Source organism: Microcebus murinus, chromosome 26 (assembly GCF_040939455.1).
Source record: "Microcebus murinus isolate Inina chromosome 26, M.murinus_Inina_mat1.0, whole genome shotgun sequence".
NCBI lineage: Eukaryota > Metazoa > Chordata > Mammalia > Primates > Cheirogaleidae > Microcebus > Microcebus murinus.
This window is the reverse complement of record NC_134129.1, coordinates 21,082,078-21,106,258: the sequence shown is the minus strand read 5'-3', so window position 1 is coordinate 21,106,258 and position 24,181 is coordinate 21,082,078. Positions and strand designations below refer to the sequence as shown.

The 24,181-nt window shown below is 38.0% G+C and overlaps 1 protein-coding gene across 2 annotated transcripts in view; it reads left to right on the top strand.

Annotated features, from left to right (window-relative positions):
• Positions 1 to 24,181, top strand: part of SLC30A9 (solute carrier family 30 member 9) — a 59,897-nt gene that overhangs the window by 13,957 nt on the left and 21,759 nt on the right. For both annotated transcript variants that reach the window (XM_075997849.1, XM_020284620.2), the window contains exons 3-10: positions 5,045 to 5,104; positions 7,515 to 7,614; positions 9,181 to 9,273; positions 9,632 to 9,714; positions 13,029 to 13,087; positions 17,536 to 17,603; positions 19,921 to 20,023; positions 23,696 to 23,751. In XM_075997849.1, the coding sequence (XP_075853964.1) occupies positions 5,045 to 5,104; positions 7,515 to 7,614; positions 9,181 to 9,273; positions 9,632 to 9,714; positions 13,029 to 13,087; positions 17,536 to 17,603; positions 19,921 to 20,023; positions 23,696 to 23,751 (622 nt within the window). The remainder of the gene's footprint in view (positions 1 to 5,044; positions 5,105 to 7,514; positions 7,615 to 9,180; positions 9,274 to 9,631; positions 9,715 to 13,028; positions 13,088 to 17,535; positions 17,604 to 19,920; positions 20,024 to 23,695; positions 23,752 to 24,181) is intronic.

Here is a 24,181-nt window from a genome sequence, read left to right as displayed (position 1 = left end):
AAAATCGTAATAATCATTTAACTCTTCAGTGTCAAACATTACAAGCTGTTGTTTTTAATTAAATAGAAGTGATACACTATGCCATCATAACCTGCTTAGGATTTGGTTCATAGTTAAAGGCTTTTTAGATTTTCTGAACATTCTTTAAGTATCGAAATATAATGTACCAAATTTAGTCATTTTCCCAGTAGTTTTCACTGAAAGATAATTGTTAAGAAATATACTAAAAGTTACATGTAATTTTTTTTTTTTTTTTTGCTTTTATTTCAAAGAGAGTTTTGCTTTTGTTAGTGCTTAGTCTGTTGGCATTTAATTGGTTCATATAAGCCTTGAAAGAAGGTAAGTCAGTGGATAGGCAGAACTTTTGATCAAGATGGCATTGTGAAGACATGCTTTGGGGCATCTGTTCTACTTCGCAGTCTTTGGAGAGAGAGAGATCAAATATAAAAGGAGAAAACAGAAGACGGCGTTTCTCAGAGAAGACTAGGGCAGTTTTCTTTTTAAATCTGGGCTAGAAAAAAAAAAGAGACATGCTGTATCCAAGAAACAGAACAGAAGCATTCATGCTCTGGGTCTGTGAGCAGGTAGTGGCAGCCAGGAGTATGGCTTGTTTGGGGTAACAAGTGCTGTTTGAATAGCCAGGTTTGAATAGCCAGGTCCTGGAGTCAGCCTCACTATTTGAACTTCCCCATCCACTCCCATGCAAGAAAGCTGAAAATAGTCAATTCCAGTTGCTACCTGAGGTTTTTTTTTTTTTTTTAATATATAGGAAACTGTAGGCATAGGGAGGCAAGAGGAAGACCAGCAGCTGAACCTGCCGTTTGCTATCTTGGGGACTAGAGAGAGGGGTAGGAGTTTTGAACTGGCAATATGAGATCTGGACTGAGGGATCATATTGAGCTCTCAGCACAAGAGCATGAGGAGGAGAGTGAAATGCTGTATCTTATTCAGAATAAGGTTACAAATTCCAAAATCTAAAAACACATAAAGAGTCCTAATGCTAAGAAAGCCAACACAGTCAACAAATACGAATTAACTCCAGATGAAATTAAAACAACAGCCTGAATTGCTTAAAATAAGTTAAATATCCTGAAAAGGATAAATGAAGGACTCATGTTCATTAAAAAGAACAAGAAGTTTAGAAACACAAACTGGCAGAATTAAACCAGAATGAGTAAATACTAAAGGGAGGTAACTGGAAATCTTAGAAAGTGTGGTCTCTAAAGTAAAAATTTAGTAGACTAAAAAGTCATAGTTGGAGAATTAGTAAATTGAAATTCACTCTGAAGGCACATAGGAAGGCAAAAAGAGTTTCAGAAAAATGAGTATCTAAGAGGCATGAAGCTCTAGCCTATCTTTAATAGGCATTGCAGAGAGAAAATAGAGAATTGGAGAAGAAGCATTATATAAAAAGATAATGGATAAGAATTGTTCAGGATTTGAGAAAAACAGGAATCCTCAGATCAAAAGTACTAAGCAGGATAAGTAAAAAATGCACTCCAGATACCTTGTAGAGAACCAACAGATTTAAAAACCAAAATAAGGAACAACTCAGCTTAAAAGCTGACAAGGAGAACTCAGTGCTATTACAGTCCAAATGTTGCTCTTTTTAAGTAGACTTTTTATCTGTAACAATATGCAGAAATCAAAGTGGGGAGTGATTTGCAATAATATCCATGAAAGAGTAGGAGAAAAAATAAATGCTACCCTAGAATTTTACACTGACCTAAATAATCATTCTTGAGTGAAGGCAGAAATAAGAGCATTATTATGCATACAAAGATGAATATAATTTACTAACCGTCATACCCACATTAAAAAAAACTATTAAAGTATTTATTTTTTTAAATTCAGAGTAAACCAGATCGAAAGAAGGGATTAGATGTTAAAGAGACAAGAAAGAACAAGAAACGGATAAAATGGGATACTGAATGGCTTTCCAGACGGTTAGAAAGTTTTACAGGAAAGTATGTATGCAAAATTAAACAGTAGAAATATCTTATAAATTCCAAACCTACAGTTGGGGAATGGGGTAGGAGGAGAATATAGGAAACTTTATCAGTATAACACATGGCAGGAAAGGTAAAATAAAAGCAAAGAAAAAAGATGGTAAACTGAAAGTAGACAATAAGATAGCAAAAGTCCGCATGTGTCGTAACCAAGTGGGCAGACTCAGTGGTGTTCTGTGTCATTTAAGTGCACTTCTAAGTGTGTGGAAACACAGCTAATTTCTTGTTTCATTACGTGTTTTCAGAGACTTCCCTCGTATCCTGGATCTCATCTGCCCAAGGACTTTGCTCTTGGGATTATCCTCTTAATCTGCTGTACCAACCTTTCCTCCCTGCTGGCTGCGTCATTTCCATCTGTATAAAACGCTTTTCTTGGTTGCGTTCTCCTCTCCAGCTCCTCTTGAGAGTTCAAACACTGCTTTCCTTTCATCTCCCGTTTCCTCCCCAGCCTACTGCCCACCCTCACTCTTCACAGACACTGCTCCTGTCTGGCGGCTCCAGGTGTCCCTGTGCTGCTGATCCAGGATCCGCTTCTCCTCCCCTCTTTCCTCCTGTGGGAATACGTGAACACCTGCACGTAAATCAAATGCTGTGATCAGAATGACGTGGGTTCAATCCTGGCTGTGCCTCCGTGTTCACTAGCCGTGCGCCCTTTGGGGGCAGCTACAGAGCCTCGCTGTGCCTCGGTTTCCTCGTAATAGGGAAATGCCGGCTGTGTGTCTTTGGGGGAAGTTATAGCAATCCCTCTGTGCCTCAGTTTCCTCATAAGATGAAGATAATACTGCTTACCTTACCTCAGCAGTGTTGTGAGGATTAAATGATGTAATACATATAAAGCACATAGGACAACACATGGCATGTTAAATGCTTAGTAAATGTTAGCTATTATTGATAAACTCTGAAATGTGATTGAATGAGGATATAAATACAAATGAAGATGTTTTAAGGGTAAGATTTTCATTACAGAATATTTTACACATACAACAGAATATTGCAATGTGTATGTAGGTAAGAAAACATAATAAAATCAGTACATTGGAATTTGCCGTTCAAGCTAAGAACTTTACCTTCTTGATCACATTCTCTTCACATCTGCGTTTGCCCTATGTATTCACGTGAAAAAAGGGGAATAGCTTTATTATGTATGTGTATAGCCCTAATTGTTTAGTTTTACTTGTTTTTGAACTTTATTGTGATAGTTTATTATAGGTATTATTTCGTGATTAACTTTTTTCATTAAATTTTGTTGCTAGGATTTAGCCTATTGATGTATGTGTCTGGTTTATTAATTTTCTTGGAGGTAATTAAAGCATGTACTGTTCAGGGCTGTGGTGTGAGTTAAATGAATTGGTACATGTAAAGTGCCTGGAGTGGTGTTGGGCTGTGAGAAAGATAGCTGTTGTCATGTATATTGTCATTCACGGCTGTGTGAAATGTTGTGTGGATATAACAGGGTTTGTTTGTCTGCTTTCTTGCTGATGGGCATTTGAGTTGTTCCCGGTTTGTTACAACAGAACAAAGTGCTTTCTTAACATTCATCTACTCTCTCCTTGTGCCTCGTGCAGGGGTTATTCAAGGCCAAACAGATTGACCTAGAAGAATTGGTGGGTCACAGACATACATTATATTAGATCATGTCAGCTTGTTTACCGAATAATAGTGCCTGTGTTCCCCCAGCAGTGCATGCATTTCCATCGCTCGTACTCTGCTTGTCGACATTATGCATTGTCACGTTTTCATTTTTCCCAGCTCGGTAGCTGTACATGGCATCTTGTGATTTCATTTGGATTCTGTCAGTAATGAGGCAGTCATCTTTTCATATGTTTATAGGTTATTTGTATTTCCTTTTCCGTGCAAGTTTTTGTTGTTGTTGTGGTTAATACTGTAAGGGACAGTCTCGCTGTCACCCAGGCTAGGGTGCAGTGGCACAGCCACAGCTCACTGCCGCCTCGAACTCCTACCGGGTTCGAACGATCTCCTGTCTCAGTCTCCTGAGTCGCCAGGACTACGGGCATGCACGACCACACCTGGCTAATCTTCAAAACTTTTTTGTAGAGATGAGGTCTCACTAGGTTGACCAGGCTGGTCTCAAACTCCTGGCCTCAAGCAGTCCTACTGCTTTGGCTTCCCCAAGTTCTACCTTCGGGGGCACTTAAATGTGTGAGCTGCCTCGCTCAGCCGTGTACAAGTTTGTCCTTCTGCCCATTTTTTTCTAATAAGTTGCTTGTTATTTTCGTGATGATACTACTCCTTTGTTAATTCTAATTGTTAGGAATGTCTTCTCCCAGTTGTGGCTTCTTTTTTCTCTTTCTTTTATGGGATTCTTTGATGAATAGATGTTCTGAATTTTAATTCAGCAGAATTTATACAAGTTTCCTTGCACCGTTTGTTATCTTGTTCAAGAAATCTTTCTATACCATTAAGATATTCCCTGTTGTCTACTATGAGACATGTAAATGTTTAAACATTTAAATAATTAATCTACCTGGAATTGTTGTTTGTTTTTTGGTGGGAGGTAGATTCCAAATTCCTTTTAATTTTTTTGTTGTTGTTGTTTTTGGTGGGTGAAGAATTGTACAGTTGTCCCAGCACCACTTACTAGTCATGCTTTCCTCGTAGACTAGCCTCTCTAGAATTTTTTTAAGTGGAAGAATTAACTGCATTCTTGTTTTTGTTTCTTGTTGTAAAAGATGCATCTAAATGTTCACCATTGAATACAATGTTATAGGTTTGTTTTACCCTTTGTAGAAATTCCTTTCTGTCCTAATTTTCTAAAAGGGTTTGAGATTTGCATGAATGTTGAATTTTATTAAATGCTTTTTCTTTAGCTCCTGCTATGATTCTATAGTTCTTCTTCTTTAATTGGTTAATGAGGGGAATAAGCAGCTTTTGTAATATTTAACTACTCTTGCATTCTTAGGATAAATCCAGCACAGCTTATGATATACTATCTTTTTTATACATTGGTGAATTAAGTTTATAGGTTTGTATGAAAGCAGCTTTTTAATGTAAACTTGTTTTAATATACTTTACAGCAGAAAACATAGGTGCAGAACTCAAAGCTCCACGTAAGCAAGACCCTCTCCAAGTAAGAGGTAAATATATTTCATTCTTTTTTTTTTATTATAATGATGTTTTGAATTAAATATATAACATTAGTTTATATGGAGTGCTTTATAGTTATATTATTCTAAGGATATAGCTCATTTTTACTTTTATTTAAATAGATTGACCATAGGATTTATTCTCTTATTTATAAGCAAATTTTCCACTGAAGTTTAGTTTGCATTTTGTCACACATTTTTCCAAGAGCCTAAAAGGTAGGGATAATGGCAAGTAAGAGTCATCAGTTGCTTTGCCATTTTTAGAAGAGTAATGTGATTAAAGAACAGGAGGCCAGCACCTTTCAGCCGCTGCTTGCTCAAATCCGGGTAGGGTTTGGCCGTTCTTGTCTGCCCTCCTTCTCCAGGAGTGTAGTCAAGTCCTGAAGGGCTTCCTGTCTGCGGCCTGTCCTGCGTGGCAGGCCGCGCTTCTCTCTGCGGGGCAGCCCTTTGGTGGAGCAGCGTGTGGTCAGGAGCACGTGGCTTCCGCGCCAGTCAGGCCTGGGTTCGCTTTGTGGCTCCAGCACTTTCTAGCTGTCTGACCTTGGGCGGTTTACTTTGCTTCTCTGAGCCTTAGTTTTCTCCCCCGTAGGATGGCGCTAAAAAACGAGACCTCTTTTCTCGGGTAACTTTGAAGATTACACATAGCAGACAGTCACAGTTAGGAGTAATGAACGTTGTTGTGACAGCAGCTGTCGTCATCAGCAGCAATCCGGGCAGGGATAGGCCAACAGGAATTTTTAGTTATTTTGAAGAAATTTTTTAAAAACTAATAATTTTTTTTTAAAAAAAACAGTCTTTTAAAAGAGAGGTATAATTCTCCTTTCTGCTCCAGAGGAGCTCACATGGATTTTGACTTTTAGGGTTATTGGAGTAAGGGAGCTTAGAGACCTGAAATTCAATGCAAAAAGAAACCTGAACTCACTTATATACTTTTTTCAGATAAGATTTTAATTTTTATATTGAAATTCACTTTTAAAGTATTCTTATTAAATAATATGCATTTAATTTTAGTAGTTAATGTGCTACTTTAGGAGGTTTGTACCCGCTGTTGTGATGAATAAGTTTAGGCTTAATTTGCTGTCACAACTCGGAAGTAGAATAGAAAACTATGAACTAATAGACATGAGAATAGAACATGAAGTGAACAGGTGACAGTTTGAAACAGAACACATGTGTTTCTGTTATTTTGCTCTTGTTCTTCAGACATTTGCTCAAATTATTTATCTATATCATGTGACCAAAAGTCTCACTTTACAATGATCTATTAACATAGACCAATGTCGTATAGTTTTTAACTCACTATAATTGATGCCAGATTGGTATTTTGTTGCTGATGTTTCTGGCCTTTTTACAAGCAGTTTGATACTTGACAATAGAAAAATAATTTAGTAGGAAGCAATATTTTAACTATAACCTGTAATAAACTTCTAATAATTTTTAGCTGATGAAATTATTCCTTTGTTTACTTCAATTTCGTTACATTGCGTGAAATAGGTTAGTGGCTCTAAACTTTTTTTTTTTTTTTTTTTTTGAGACAGAGTCTCACTTTGTTGTCCAGGCTAGAGTGAGTGCCGTGGCGTCAGCCTAGCTCACAGCAACCTCAAACTCCTGGGCTCGAGTGATCCTCCTGCCTCAGCCTCCCGAGTAGCTGGGACTACAGGCATGTGCCACTATGCCCGGCTAATTTTTCATATATATCAGTTGGCCAATTAATTTCTTTCTGTTTATAGTAGAGACGGGGTCTCGCTCTTGCTCAGGCTGGTTTTGAACTCCTGACCTTGAGCAATCCGCCCGCCTCGGCCTCCCAAGAGCTAGGATTACAGGCGTGAGCCACAGCGCCCGGCCGCTCTAAACTTTTTTGACGGCAACACATATAAGAAATCCTATTAATACTTAGTGACCTAATATAGCTTATTATATATTACTGAAATAAAAGTTTTCACAAAAAGATCTTATTTGTAATTATATGCAATGCTCTTTGATTACTCTGTATTATCACTTTTTATAAAATCTTGGTTTCACTTCACAGTTTGAAAAACACTGAACTCAAGCCTATAATTTTTTATTGAAACATCAGTTTATTTTGACTTAGACCTTAAGCAGTTTAAATTGTATTATGATTTAGACAAACCAGTAATAATGTCCATTAGACAAGGGGTTGGCATTTTGGCATCAGTTGTAGGTCAGCTATGGAGACAAAAGCTAGAGGGCTACAAGTATAATTCCATCCTATACTGCACTTGGAGAATTTTTTATTTTTGTTGTCATTCAGTGCATCAGGAAAAGGGTCAGTTTTCTGTGGAATTCATTAGTGATCCCACTTAAGTATCAGCCTATATTCATCTTCACATGTGACTTTCAGTGTGCATATTTATTATGTTTTCCTGTGTTTTTGGTTTAGTTAAAGCAGTCCTTAAGAAAAGGGAGTATGGATCAAAGTACACTCAGAATAATTTCATCACTGGAGTCAGAGCAATAAATGAGTTCTGCCTTAAATCCAGGTACGGTAATTTTTAAAAAATGTCGTAATGTGTCCTGTCTAAATAACCTAAAAAAATTTTTATGTTAGAATGTGTTACCTGCTATCTTTTATATGTGGAATTTTTTTTACCAGCTCCTTCCTAAATTGGAGAGAGATTTTTATTCAGTCAAAAATGTTAAAATTGTTACTAAACTGAATTCTGCTCCACCGTGAGCAATTCCAGTCTTTTCTCGGTTTTTTAAACTCACAAAGTCAAATTCTTCAAAATATGTCTCTCACACAAGCATCTTAGGAGTTATATTGTTAAGTCAGTGGCATGTGGCAGAATTATCAGTAAGATTATTTGCCTATTTTTATGTTTGACTTTTTCAAGTTTTGTTTTTTTGGCTAGCAGAGTTGAGTACCTAATTTAGTGGGTTACATTTATGTTCACACTCCAACTATGGTTCCTGTTGAGTGTAAATTATTTTTACTTCTTTCTCATATCTTTTGTTACCAATTCTCTCATAGAGATTTACTGAAATCATATTTGTTACAAATTTAACCTTTTCTCCCTCCTTTGTGGGCCATTTAGAGAAGTCAGATGATCTATCCTTTTTCCACTCTGTCATGATTATGTCCTCTGTGGTATGGTGTGAAGAAATGGTCCTATAATACATTTTATATATTTCATAACAACAACCAGTCACAACATTGATGTAAAACTACATTCTGTTTTACATAGAGTGTTCCCTTTAGTTCTCACAGAGATGTGAGTTACATGGATTGGGTTTCCACGTTATTAGGCCGGGAAACATAGTGTAAGATGTTAGTGACTTGCCCAGCTCAGTCAGCCAGTGACAGAGGATACATACCTTTTAGTATCTCGTCCACACTTTCTAATTAACATGTGATGGCTGTTCACTTTTTAAAAATATCTACGTTTAATTTCTAGAACTTAATGACATTTGCTAGTCACCAGATTTTTATTTCTAGTCCTTTCATTGCTGTTACAAAACTTCCTTAGGAAGACCCGTGATTAAATATAAAATGACTGTTTCACAGTGTCTTGATGAATATATAAACCTTTCGGAATTTAAGAGAAAAGAAAATAATTAAATAGCATGTAATTGTCATATACCCCTTTTATGACTTGATACCTTTGAATGGATATTACCATTTAGTATTAATCTGGATGTAAGTAAATATGACTGTAAATCTTTAATTTAAATTCTTAAATAGAGGGACGATACTCTCTATGTTCTTTCCACTTTTCATATTTTTTCATATATTAAAGATGGTATTGGTATGCCTGTAGCAGATAACATCCAAGCACTGAGGAGGGAATTGAATCTCCACATGTTATGTTACAATGTCTGTATTGAGCATCAAGAATAATTCTTTTTTCCCCCACTGTCTCCAAAATTTTTTTTTTTTTTTTTTTTTACAAAATGCTGTCTTTAAACTGATCTTAAAAGCTATACAGATCTATTTTCTTCGAAGATGAGGATCAGTGTAGTTGCTTTTACCTGCCCTTAGTAATCCTTTTAAGTGCGTAAGCTGTATGCACCTTGCCTGGATAAATTCAACATGCTTCTTTCTCCAGTGATCTAGAACAACTTCGAAAAATAAGACGACGAAGTCCCCATGAAGACACTGAGTCCTTCACCGTATACTTGAGATCAGATGTGGAAGCAAAGTAAGAGCACAGTTCTTTTAGAACTAAAGTGCAGACAAAATTTGAGATTAATAAACGCACATTTTAGACAGATTCAGAATTTTTTAAATGATATATTTTAAAAAATATTTTTGTTTTTGCAAATTAGTTTATCTGGGGGCTTACTAGTATATACTAGTTAACTAAATATATGTCATAATTTATAAGAAAATTTGCCGTTGACTTTTATTGTTTAGATTTAATTCAGAAAAGTTCCCTAAGTTCTGTATATTTTCCTGAAAGGACCTTTATGCTTTGTTGTAAGGGTCTCATATAGTTCATTTAGATTTAAATGTGATTACAATAAAGTCACTAAAATTGTTCCTTGTGGTATACACAGATCTTTGGAAGTTTGGGGAAGCCCTGAGGCTCTTGCCAGAGAGAGAAAGCTGCGTAAGGAAGCAGAAATAGAATATAGAGAACGTGAGTAGATTCAGTTTAAAGCTGAGCTAGTTGAAAAGTACCGGGTGGGTGAGATCTGGGCCTGCAGTCACCATGCACTCTCTCGTGCTTGCACACCTCTGGCTTCGGCTCTCTCTGTTCAACAAATACCAGTTTCCGTTTTGGAATTCAATTATTTTATAAAGACAGAATCTATTTCCTTTTGCTTTGTTTTCCTCTAAAGCTTTTTGTAGAGAAGGAGAGTAAGAGAAACAACAGTTTGTGGTTTCTGTAAGACATATGACCATTAAAACTTACAGTCTGCTTTGAAAATTATACTTGTTATAAAAGTGATAGAATAGATACATCCTTACAGAAAGATCTATTAATTCAGCTACCACATTAATTTATTCATTCAGCAGGTATTTATCAAACACCTATTATGAACAAGAAGCGGTGCTTGCTGCTTGAGATTTAGTTGAAAATAATACTCTTAGGGAGAATTTAACAGTCTAGTGGATTAGTGACAAAGCCACCTTTATAGAATTTAGATTTAGGATAATATAAAATATGTGTTAGATACATTTTTAAATTACATACGCATATATTTATTAACGACAAATCATGCATACTTGTGATTTTAAAAAGAACATAAAAACACAAAGAATAAGAAGTCTTTCATTTTCTTTAATACTGTTTCATTTTCCCTTCTGGAGAGAACCATTGTTGACAGTTTTGTGTATACCCTTCCAGAATATTTCCAGTGCATTTTCAAATTTTCATACACGTGTTTTTTTCACTTAAACGTAAATGGGGTGGGGTGATACCCTACACATTGTTGTACACCTTGCTGTTTCTAGATAGCAGTGCAATCATAGCCCTCTTTCCATATCTGCATATAGAAACCTGCCTCTACCTCATTCTTTTTTAAACATCTGCATTGTAGCTTTGGATGCGACAAGATTTATGTTCTTCATTTTTTCACTATTACAAAGACGACATTAACGAACATTCTCATGCTATTTTTTGAACATGCGAGATAATTATTGTGACTATTTATGTAGGTTAGAGTGTTAACAGTACAATTTCAGGATGAGATGGCACAGACATTTAAAAATTTGATAGATCCCTGAAGAATTACTCTCCGAAGGAAATATGGTACCAGTTTACATTTATACTCATGGTGTATGCGGGTGGTTGTTTCTTCAGGCCCTGGTCAGTGCTGGATACTGACATATGTTTTAACTTTTGTGTGTTTCATAGGAAACAGAGGGTACCTTGTTTAATTTTGAATATATCTGATTGCTGCTGAGGTTGATTATTTTATTGTTGGGTTTTCTTCATTTTTCTGTAATAATTTTTATAACTTGTTCGTTCATTCTTCTGTTAGATTGTGTGATTTAAAAGTCAATTTTTAAATTGATTTTAATGAGTTTCTGGTGGATTTTAACATTTAGTTTTATATGTTCTAAATATTTTCTGACAATCTGTTTTCAAATTTTATTTCCCACCCCTTTTAGTAGGGCAGTTTCAAACATAGGCAGAAGTACAGAGGAATGTATAATAACCCCTCAAATACATGGCCAGCCTTGTTCATGTTTGTTCCCCTCTCTAAACCTCACCCATTTTACTAGTGCATATCTAAAATGTTACAATGTTTGTTTTCGTCAACTTAGAAAATTTAGCTGTCCATTGCCTGCAGTAACCTGTTGGTCTTAATAACACTCTCAGTTGCCACTTGGTTGAAGGTCTAGGATGTTCTTGTATAGCTTTAATTCTGGCAAAGAAAGTGGTTGACTTTCTGCTAATGATTCCTTTTCTTGACAAAGTTGGAAATGTTATGTCTCTTTCCAGCTAATCTAGTCAGGAGGAATAAGGAATATATTTGAGATCCCTGTGGCCTGGAATATATAATATTAAATTATCTAGACGTGAATAAGTGTAGTTAACCTTACAAAATCCAAGTTCTTTAAATCACTGGTTTGGCATTTTGAAAAGCGTGGAGGAGTCAGCGAATTTCTAGTGTCTTAGGGTTTTTGGCTTCTCAGAAGAAGCAGACAAGGGGTCATTTGTTTGGGGTGGGGTCCTTGCTGTGTTGCCCAGGCTGGCCTGCAGTGGCCTTTCCCAGGCCCAGCCGCAGTGCACTGGTGTCTCGAACTCCTGGGCTCATGCTCCTCCCTTAGCTCCCCAAGTAGCTGGGACTACAGGTGTACTCACTGCAGGTGTGTGCCGCCATGGCCAGCTGGCTGTCTTTATCCACAGACAAGCTAAAGAGAGCTGCGCTTCAATCCACAGCAGTGACATGTTTATTTTCAATGGGAAATACATACTGGGGACAGGTAGTACTAGAAATTTTGATGTACTTTTCAGTTGATGGCTTCCATTTGGTTCCTTTATAGGTGGTACAAGTGCTAATGCAGGATAAGATCAATTTTTTTTTCTTTCAATGCCTCACTGTCTTGAAGCTCAGTGATCGAATGTCTTAATAGGGCGTATTTCATTGGTGAATTAGATACTTGCACTACACTTATTCTTCTCTTACTCTGGGGTACTTAACATGGTAATGTGGCAAGATTGAATTAGAGATAGAAATGCTAATAACTACAAAAAATGTATACTTTTTTTGATAATCACGCTCACTTTATTTGTTAAATGACTAACAGATGTGACTGAGCATCCTTAGGTTTCTCAGAGAAGCGTCATTGCTGTGATTCCCTTTTCTGTTTGCATACACTGCATTTTGTTTACCCATTCGTTCGTGCATCCACGGACGTTTGCGTTGCTTTGCCTTGTGACTGTTGTGAGTAGTGGTGCTGTCCACGTAGCTGTGTAAATGGCTCTGTGAGGCCCTGCTCTCTGTTCTTCTGGATGTATGTCCAGAAGTGGGCTTGCGGCGTTATCTGGTAATTCTGTTTTTCATTTTTTGAGGAACCTTCCATATCGTCTTCCATAGCAGTTGTGCCATTTTATATTCCCACCAGCAGTGCACAGAGGTTCTAGCTTCTCCATAGCCTTGCCAGTACTTGTTGTTTTCTCTTTTTGTGTGTAGTAGCCACCTTAATGGGTACCAGGTGGTACCTCACAAATGGTTTTCATTTGTGTTTGTTTCTCTGATGGATAGTGATGTTGAGCATCTTTTCACATCCTTGTTGGTTGTGCATCGTCTTTGGAGAAATGTCTATTGAAGTCTTTTGCCCACTTTTTAATAGAGTTGCAAATCCAGATTTCTTATAATAACTTAATATTTTTGCTGGTAGCTAGTGGAGTATATTTAACATAGTCTTACAGAGAATAATTCCGTTAATTTAAACTGGTATGAATATGTATGACCTAAATTTATTTCGTATTTCTTATAGGGCTGTTTAGGAACCAAAAAATATTAAGAGAATATAGAGATTTCTTGGGATACACCAAGGTAAGGATATATTTCTAATAATATGTGTGTATGCATTAGCAAAATCCTAATATAAGTCCATTGTGAAATTTTAGCATGTTTCTGTTTTTTTTTTTTTTGAAACAGAGTCTCACTCTGTTGCCCAGGCTAGAGTGAGTGCCGTGGCGTCAGCCTAGCTCACAGCAACCTCAAACTCCTGGGCTCAAGCAATCCTCCTGCCTCAGCCTCCCGAGTAGCTGGGACTACAGGCATGTGCCACCATGCCCGGCTAATTTTTTCTATATATATCAGTTGGCCAATTAATTTCTTTCTATTTATAGTAGAGACGGGGTCTCGCTCTTGCCCAGGCTGGTTTCAAACTCCTGACCTTGAGCAATCCGCCCTGTCGGCCTCCCAGAGTGCTAGGATTACAGGCGTGAGCCACCGCGCCTGGCCCATGTTTGTGTTTTTAATCCAGGGTTTTCTTGAGCGCATTGTAATTTACTGAATTACAGTCTATTAGTTTCTGTCTGATTTTCTTGTAATCTAAAAAATCGAGATTTTAAAAAAAAATTTATAACCGTGGTATGAACCCTAAGCATGTAGATATAGATGGAGGAAAAGACTTTATTTTCATAGGTTTTGGTAAGATTTCTCCTTCTCATAGACAGCTTTCATCAGTGGACACTATTATCTGACATTCTTGCTAAATATCCAGAGTACATTCACTCTCCCACTCTGTGGAATAGCTAGTGCTTACCTTTTTCTCTCTTCCCGGACTTCCCACAGACTCACTCTTTACTTTTCAGCTGTCGACTCTGCTTCATACTTCATTGAAAAATTAGATGTGATTTGGCAAAAGCACCTCATCTTTTCATCAACAAATTCGATATACTGTTCTTTGCCATTCATTGTATTCAAGACTTCTTAATTTCCACTTTCCCTCTGACCTCTGAGTTTCTGGGGGCCCCTCAGCTGCCGCCGCCTCCTGCTCTGATACCTGAGGGCGACACCTGCCTCCTGGGAGGCTTCTCTCCTCGTCAGCACGCCCTTTCATCACTTTCACTCGGGGAGTTGCCCTCACCAGGAGTTTCTGAAGTCTGTGTTACTGGAGGTCTCTTGACGACTGATAAATACGCCTCAGCTTTCAAAGGTTCCAGGTTTTGAATAGAATTTTTATCTCTTACAACCTTTTTTTTTTTTTTTAATAGGATGAAACAGGTATTTCATTTCCCTCTGTCGTTCCCGTGTTTCTTTTAGGGATGCTGCTCTTCCGCTGAAGACGGTTGCTTTCCCGCCCTAAAACCCAGTGCTGATCCTGCTTGCTGAAATTAAGCATCTTCTTTTTTTATTTCTGACCCAGACGGTGGCTTTTCTATTGTGTTCTTTTTTGTTTCATGGGAACTCTAGTAATGAGATGCGTGAAGTCACGGTGCTCTGGCTCTGCTGACAGCATTCTCTCAGGGGAACAAAAACTAACCCTCTCACATCTAATTTCTCATTGTCCCTTTCCTGCGTTTCCCCATTAATAGGTTTCCACTTTCCTGTGCCTTCCCTTATGCTTCTGATTTTGTGTATTTCTTGGTATGGTCCTTTAGAGAACTGGAAGTACCTTTATCTCCATTGAATATATTCATCTCCACAATAACAGTGTTGCCTTGAAATGTGCCAGTAATGCTCTGAGCAGTTCATGCTGCCTTTCTTGGTAGTCCTCTCTGAAATCTATCCCCATTTTCTATACTTTTCCTAATATAAAAGAAACAAGCCCTAAAATGAGTGGGGGAGCTCAGCACGCCCAGCGTCCTCTCAAACTCACCAGCCGACCGTCCTCGCCAGACTTGGACGCCTCCTGGGGGCTGGCAGGAGGAGGGGAGGGCCGTGCGCGGGGGCCGCTGTGCAGAGGCTGGGCGGGAGAGAAACCCCTCCCACGGCAGTCAGAAAAGTAGGGCAGAAGTAGTCAAGTGTCTGCCACCAGTTGAGAGCATCCCTTCTCGGAGCTCAAGGTGATCTTTCTCCTGTTTTGTTTTTTCTTGCACTCTCTTAATTCTTCCTCCTCCCCCGTCTCCTTTGCAAAAGATTGTGCTTCTTTATCCAGTGTTCAGATGTTCGAGATTCTTTATGGGTCTCTTCCCTCAGCAAGTCCCACTGGCGTTTTCTCTAAAATAGATTCCGAGTGTGACTTTTTCTTAACATATTCCTCATTGAAACGTTAGTCTAAACCAGGCGTCCTCAAACTTTTTAAACGGGGCCAGTTCACTGTCCCTCAGACTGTTGGAGGGCCGGACTATAGTTTAAAAAAAAAAAAACTGTGAACAAATTCCTATGCACACTGCACATATCTTATTTTGAAGTGAAAAAACAAACGGGCAAAAACACCTGCATGTGGCCCGCATATGCCTGGTCTAAACCATCATCATCTCTTACCTGAATACCCTCCTAATTGATTTCTCCACCTTTTGCTTTTTCTCCACATTATAAACAGTATCTTTTAAAAACATCAATCAGACTATGTCAAGTCTCTGCTTAAAATTGTCACTGGATAATTTTAAGCAGAGACTTGACATAGAACACAGGTCAGAATCCTTTCTGCAGCCTACAGAATCCTGTGGGATATGGCCCCTGCCTGTATGTCTCTGGCCTCAGCGCCTGCCGTTTCCCTTTTTCTCTGTGCTTCTGCCGTGCTGCTCTTATTTTTGTCCTTTCTGTACATCAGACTTGTTTCTGTTCCGGAGTCTTCGAACTTGCTGCATATTCTGCTTGAACCATTCTTCTTCCAGATCCTTTCATGATCACCTCCTTCTCGTCATTGGGTCTCTCCCTGACTGCTCTAGCTAGAATGGCCCTTCCCACCACACACCTTCTGCACTGCTGCGGTGCACTCTCTCAGTGCTCTGCTTTGTGTTCTTTATCACGTTCGTCACTGTCTGATGTTACGCACTTCCTTGTGGGTTTAGTCTCTGTCGTCCTGTCCTAGACTGTGAGACCTGTGCAGGTAGGAGCTCTGTCTTGGTCACTGTCGTGCCCCGGCATCCAGACGGTGCCAGGTGTGTAGTAGTCACACAAGATGTGTTTCCTGAATAAATGATGTCAGTGAGGCAGGATTTATAAAGTACTGTAATAGAAGTGTGAAGTGCAGTAATACATTCGCAGCAGAGTGAGTATTTCTGCGTGGGTGACCCAGGAAGGCTCTATGTGGAAAGGTGGCGAGGGTGGGTAAAACTCAGATTGCAGTGGAAGGCAAAGGCATTCCAGGGGGAGGGGAGAATATGAGAAAAGCCAAAGAAAATATATATTCAGGGAATAGCAAAAGAAAATTTAGCTCAAGGAAAATTTTCCAGGAATGTATATCCGTACTTGTTTTGTTCTTTTTTTGTTTTGGTCTGTTTGGGAATTAAACATATTGTTTTCACTACAGAGCTCTTTTTCTGAGAGAACAGTCAGGAGTTGAATTAGAGCAGCAAACTTGCTGGCTTTGGCTGTTCCTTTTTTTTTTTTTTTTTTTTTTTTTTTGGAGACAGAGTCTCGCTTGCTTGCCTAGGCTAGAGTGAGTGTCGTGGCGTCAGCCTAGCTCACAGCAACCTCAAACTCCTGGGCTCAAGCAATCCTGCTGGCTCAGCCTCCCGAGTAGCTGGGACTACAGGCACGAGCCACCATGCCCGGCTGATTTATATATATATATATATATATATATATATATATATATATATTAGTTGGCCAATTAATTTCTTTCTATTTTTATGGTAGAGACGGGGTCTCGCTCAGGCTGGTTTTGAACTCCTGACCTTGAGCAATCCGCCTGCCTCGGCCTCCCAGAGTGCTAGGATTACAGGCGTGAGCCACCGCGCCTGGCCTTTTTTTTTTTTTTTAAAGCTAAGAAGTTGGTTAAGAAATGGAAAAATTTTAGAGTGTATGGATTTTAGTTCGATGCATTTTTATCACCTTATTACTAGCTTTTATGTAGCCAACTCAGATCCTTTCTATAAGTAGGCAGGACATGAATGACAAGGAAACAGAATAAGCAAGGTACTTGAAAAGGATCCAGATAGGCCTTTTAACGCATTGAGTGCCATGTGAGTTGTATTTAACTCACTCTAGTTTTGACCCTGGGGCCATGTGAAAAAGCATATATACAATCTTACTTGTTGATGTTCTTCTCATTACAATTAGTATTGACAATTTAATTATAAAAGCATGGATTAAATGAATAGAAGTCAATAGATATCGTTTTGCTATTTATATTTATTTTAAATTACACTTGAAGTTTTTGTTCTCTTTTCATAATAAAGCACTGTCGCCCCAAGGAAAAGTTTCTGTTATTTTGTGTGTGTCAGTCAATGTGTTAAAGGAGAGTTTGGAGACAAATCATTAAATAAGTCACACTAGTTGTTCAGAAGTTTTGATCGAGGAGAAGTTTTTTGGTGTGTCAGGGCCGCCAGTTATAGTGCTTCTGTGGGAAATTTTGGAGGTTTTCTGTTTTTGTTGTTTTGCAGCCACGCTCTCCAACGGCATCGGTGTTCTTTAAGGGACCAGGAAAAGTGGTGATGGTTGCCATTTGCATGTAAGTATTGCAAAATAAGCCTGTTAAAACAGGAATATGTTCTTTTTAATGTATGTACCTTTAAATATATAAATTTGCTACCTGCTAGCTAGCTACAGCGTTCAAGGTTTATGTTTCAGGAAGAAGTTAAAAAAGTCTATTTTCAGTAAAGTGTTAGGGGGAAGAGTATGAGTTCGTGTAGATACTGTCTTGTGCTCTGTATATTTTTAATGCGATTGAGATCTAAGAATAATTGCTACCTGAAAATCCTCTTATTTTTATGGGAGTTAATAAGTATTTTTTTCAGAAGTTAGATTGACCAAGGTTACTTTTAGAGTAACTAAATGCACCTAGCTTACAGCTACTGAAGAATATCTTCATACTTGTTATTTCTCTCCCACTTAACCTGGGAAGAACATAATTGATGTTTTTGCTTCTTTCTTTTTACCTTTGTCTTCTTGATTCCTATTGTTTTATTTACCTTTTGTCCATTTTGATGATTATTTTAAGATATATGAAAGCATTCTATAATTTGTTTTAAAAAATTTTTTAATTGATAAATAACAATTGTAAATATTCGTGGGATAAATAGTGATGCTTCAGTACAGTGAATCAGATCAGGGTAATTAGCATATTCATCATCTCCAACATTTATTATTTTTTGTGTTGAGAACGTTCAGTATCTTTCTAACTACATATTTTTAAGTATATATATATATATAAAATATGTGTCAGATACTGTGATGGGAAATATAAAGATATGATAGGTAATTCTTTAAGGATTGGAAGAGCGAGCACTAACCTAGAGGAAGGCATTTAGAAGAATACAGACAAAGGATGATGATGGAATAACTAGAATAGTGGTGGTACAAATAGAGAGACATGGGCAGGCTCAAGTTGCTCTTAGATGGCATGGTCAAGATAGTGCCCAGGTTTCTTGGATAATCGGATAAATATCGCACCATTCACTGAGAGGAGATTGGAAGGAGGGACAGGTGGGAGCAGAGAAGGTGATGAATTTATGTTTGAGTTTGGGGTGTGTATATGCACCCAGGTGGAGGTAGTCAACAGGTTTAGTTCTTTTCAGTAAAACAGGGATAGTGATTATATCTTTCCTTATTAGAAGAATGTATGTGATGTATGTAAATTACTTACAGTGCCTGGTACATGATGTATATACCAAATATACATAGGTCTGAACCTCAGCGGGGAGGTCTGGGTTAGAGATTTAGAGTTGAGAGTTACTAGGGTATAGTTGATAATTAAAGCCATTGGAGTAGTTAAGATCACCCAGGGAATGTATACATAGCGTAAGGAAGAAAAAGCCCTCAAGAAAAAGCCTTGAAGAATGCTAACATTTAAGAAATGGGTGGAGGAAAAAGAGCCACAGATGAGTTTGAGGAAGAGGAGCGAGCAAGGTAGGAGGAAAGCCCAGGAGTATCATGGAAGCCAAGGAAAAACAATAGTAGTGGCATATGCTTCCAAGAGGTTAAGGGAAATATTTAAATGTTTCCAATAATTTAGTAGCAAGGAATGGTAGGTGGTATTGAGAAGAACAATCTAATAAGATAATGAAGACAAGAAGCCATTGTTTAGTGGGTTGAAGACTTAATAAAAAGTGAAAACTGAGACAGCAAGAGTAGATACGATTTTTTCAAGAAATTGTCTGAGATGGAGGAGGCGGAAGAGGGGCAGCTAGAAGGGGACGCACAGTGCCCGCATCTATAAAACGCGGGTGTTTATATCTGTACAGTGGAGTTGCGATTTAACATGCGCATCACTAGCGTGATGCCTGAGGTAGATCGTGCCAGCCACTGCTGTTGGGGTCTGTGCAGCCCGCGTCCTCACAGTTAGCCGTGTTTATCTGAGCATCTCTGGTCTTCTGCTGTGACCCTGAGACGGCAGGGTCTCCTACACCGTCCTCACCTCTGGATCTGCCTGTTGGTAAACACGCCCTCCCTGAAACCCCGCCTTTGGCGCTGGCCCGCCGGACGCTGTCAAGTGCAGATCTCCTCTTACCTGCCTAAAACACAGAGCTCCCTTTTAAATACCGCCCTGTCGGATTATAGAGCACTCTTTTCTCATCTGTTTTCAAAATGCACTGAAGTAATTTGCTTACACATAGCATGCCTCTTCATTTGAGTACTTAATGGTACTGTGTATTTTTCAAGTGTGTCCTCTTGTAACCCAAGTAGTAATATGCTCTTTAAGGCTAAGTATCCTTTTAAATTTATTTTTAACGGAATCTGGTATAGAGGTATGTACAGTTGATGAAATCAGCTTTTGGTAGAAATTTTTATCCCAACCTACGCTAAATTGTTTTCTCTTTTTCTCCTAGCAATGGGTTAAACTGCTTCTTTAAGTTTCTTGCCTGGATTTATACGGGTTCAGCAAGTATGTTCTCAGAAGCTATACACTCATTATCTGATACTTGTAATCAGGTGAGGATGAAAGCTTAAGCTTTAATCTAAAAGTTGATCTGTTTAAAAGCTGAATGATTCATGTAGTTGGCTCGTGGAAGAAAATGAAAATAGTGTTACTTTTCAGCGATGAAGTGCAAAAAAATACAGTGATGGTATTTTAAAGCAGGTTGTTAAGCTTTAAGAACTTCCAACAAATGAATGTAAAGTAGAAGATTATCAATCACTAAATGTTTGGGTAGAGGCTTTTGTAGAAGAGCTTTTTATATTGAGTAGAAATTCGATCTCCAAATATGAGTTCTTAATGAATGTAAGAGCCAGTGAACTTACTTTTTTGAGAAAAGACATAAAATTGTCACATGTAAGTGATTAAAATGCTTTTATATTAGACTAGTAGTTTGAATTACTTTCTTGAATTTGCAAATGAAAAATTTTTATGAAATAAAAATAACTCTTAAGCCCCCTTTGGCCTAAATTATGAATACCAGAAACCAAGGCCTTTTAAAATAATATGGTAAAATTGTCTACTTTTGGTATCATTTTACATTTTAAAGAGTGTGATGTGTTAACCTCCCTAAAAGCTCTAAAGGATCAAGCTGATCTGCAAGTAATTTAATGACTGGCCAGAGCAAAGCCTCACAGTCCTTAACAAAGACTCCAAAATCTAAAAACACTCAGTGTAACATTCGCAGTGTTTAGCTTCCAATATTAAGATTGCCAGACAGTCTAAGAGGCAGGAAAATCTGATTCATAACCAGGAGAAAAGCCAGTCAATAGAATCAGACTCAATTGACAGATCATAGAGTTAGCAGACCAAGGATATAAATAGCTGTTACAACTGTGTTTATGTATTGAAAGGAAGACATGAACACATTGAACAGAGAAACTGAAAGTATGAAAAAATAACCAAATAGAGCTGAAAAATGTATCTGAAATGAAAAATTCGCTGTATAGAATTAACAGCAGATTAGACATGGGGGGTGGTGGTGGGGAGATTGTGAATCTGCATATGTAACAATAGAACCCAGCCATACTAAATACAGAGAGAAAAAAAGAATTTTTGTAAAAGACTGAACAAGACAAGAGGTAAATAAAAGTTTGAGGACTCCTGGGTTAAGAATATGTCTTAGAGTTTTTGAAAAGGCTTTGTAAAAAAAAGAATTCTGTTGGGCCTTATTGAATAGATGGAAATTGTATTTTTCATGTCCTTTTGAAAACTGTTTCTTTTGAGACGTATAATAACATTTTAAAAATTTTGATTCATTGTAATATTTTGATGCCACGATATTTTTTTTTCTTCACTTTTTTTTTTTTTTTTTTTTGAGACAGAATCTCACTTTGTTGCCCAGGCTAGAGTGAGTGCCGTGGCGTCACCCTGGCTCACAGCAACCTCAAACTCTGGGGCTCAGCGATCCTACTGCCTCAGCCTCCCGAGTAGCTGGGACTACAGGCATGCACCACCAGGCCCGGCTAATTTTTTTGTATATATATTTTTAGTTGGTCAATTAATTTATTTCTATTTTTGGTAGAGACGGGGTCTCGCTCAGGCTGGTTTCGAACTCCTGACCTTGAGCAATCCGCCCGCCTCGGCCTCCCAAAGTGCTAGGATTACAGGCGTGAGCCACCACGCCCGGCCTTTCTTCACTTTTTGAGAGACTGAAAGACTTCCAACTTTTAAATTAAACTTGTGTCTCTAGTTTTGCAAATTCTGTGACAGTTCATTTTGGAAAACTTTTTGCTAAATAATGCACAGCACATCCTTTAATGTTAACTCACATGAATTTTTTGAGCACCTGAGTTTGCGATGTAGTGAGTGTTTAGAAGAAGCCACAGTTCTCTGTCTTCTGCAAGCAGTTTATGTGCACATGAAACAAGTAGAAAGGTCTTTCAAGGCCCCTTTTAAGCAGCTGCTCGATGGTGTGGAACTGAAGGAACACCAGAATGGGGACGGGTGATCGTGGGGTGGGGTGCATTGAGAGTGCTTCTTAGCCACTAGACATTAATGCTTACTGTGTTGAAAACCAAACAGATGCTTCTCCGTAGGTTATATATACAGAACTGAACATACATGTGTATGCTCTAAATGTGCAGAAAAAAACGCCCGGTAGGACACATATCGAACACAACTGTGATTCTGTCCTGCCTCTGAGGGAGAATAGGATGTGGGATGATCTGTGATACTTGATTTTTATAAGAACTAAGAAATATGGTCCATGTTCAGTTTATAAAAAAGATGATAATAGCTCACACTAAATTGCACAGCGAGCCTGAATATTAAGGATTTTTGAAATTATTTCCTGAATATTTTTCAAATATAAACACATATGTATGTATATGATAATTATATATACATGTGAATTAATAATGACCATTTCAATTTTAATAGTCAGGTTGAAGAGAACCTATTATACGTTCCTCTTAATGTGCACTCATTTTCGTAGTTTAATTCACTGAAAAGTCATCTATGTTTTAGGTGGTTTACCCCCTTTTTTCCTGTGGAATTCAGTAGAAAAATATCTTAAAATATTCTACATATTTAGGGTAAGATTTCCAATATCAAAAACGTATAGATCCAGTATGTATTTGCTTTAACCATTTGCAAGGTGGTTTAATCTCCGTATTTTTATTAGAGAAAACGTTTCTGTGAAGGGTGTTACAGCCCACAGAGGAACTCCATCTGTGGGGAATTTGGTTGTCTGGAAGCTTTGCCTGTGTGATTGTTTGGCATCTTGCCGAAAGGAAAGGAAAGCCCTCTGTCAGTCAGATGACACCACACGGGAGTTCACTCAGCGACTTTGCGTTTCATTCAGTAGTTCTGGAAGGCAGTCTAGTGCAATTTCTAGATTCGTATCAAATGAGACTAGAAGGGACTTGCTACGGGCGAGCGTACTGATAACTGAGAGGCTCCCGGCGATACAACTCTTTAGCAAAGGATGAAAATTTAAAAATCAAATAAACAGACGTGAACGAAGGAAAGGAAGAAAAGTTGAAGACAAGTGAGGAAGGAAAGAAAGAAAATGCAGTATATACTTCCTGTGCGTGCTTTTGCATGAGATACATGAGAAATGTATGTGTCCCTCTGCAATTTATACTGTTTGAGCTTTTTACCATCTTTTATTTGTACAGCTGTGCAAGTTACTTTTCCTGTAAAAGATCAGATATTACAGACCAGCTTAATCTTCCTTCTCTCTTCAGAGATACATAGTTAAATGTGTGTTCTTCCAGACATTTTCCTGTGCTTTACAGTATATGTAGTTTACAAAAACTATAAAACATGAATTGTTCTGTTCTGTGCATACCGTTCCTGACTTGCTCTTTTCCCCCTTCCACTTAGTGGTATATCTGGGAGCATTATTCGTGTCAATACAGAAAGCTCTGCCCTAACCCCGTTCGTTTAAACTGTTGTGGAAATAGTTTATGGTTTGTCATTTATTTTACCATTCCCAATTAATGGATGTGTGGGTTGCCTTCATGTTTTTCATCAGTATAAACAAGGGTGTTTTGAGCCCCTTTGGGCTCAGCTTTATTTTTCTAAGGTGGGCACTAGAAGCCAGAATTGCTGGGCCATTGGACGTGCGTGTGTCGCGTGTTTCTTTGTGGCTGTCAGCCTGCACCCTCCAGATCAGCCATGTCATATTATGCTTGCCATCTCTTGCTAATGGTTGTTCACCTCTTTTTCCTTCTTCTCCATAGGGGTTACTGGCACTGGGCATCAGTAAGTCTGTTCAAACACCAGATCCTTCTCATCCGTAAGGACATTGCCTTTATTTTGTTTTTGTTTGTTTTGGCGACAAATCATTGAAATAAAAGCAACTGAATTTCAGAAATCTCCTGCAATTTATATATCTGCAGTTTGTTAAAGATTGCTCATTTCTTCTACTGTGGTATCTAAAATGCAGGACTCACCGCTGTGTCAAAGTAGACTCAAGGTACAATTTGAAAATGGAGTTTAAATTTTTTGTATTCTTTGTAACACAGCATGGAGATCTTCTCTCCATATTTGATAACATATTTGATAACATAAAGCACATATTTTGATCTTAGAAGTCTATTTTATTTTAGTCCAGGGAAACATAATATTCTAGATTTAGACCCGTAGGCTACCTGGTGTAAAATTTTGGTGATAGCGTCTGTTAAATATTTATTTTAATCTTACTGTTGTGATTGGGAAATAGTATT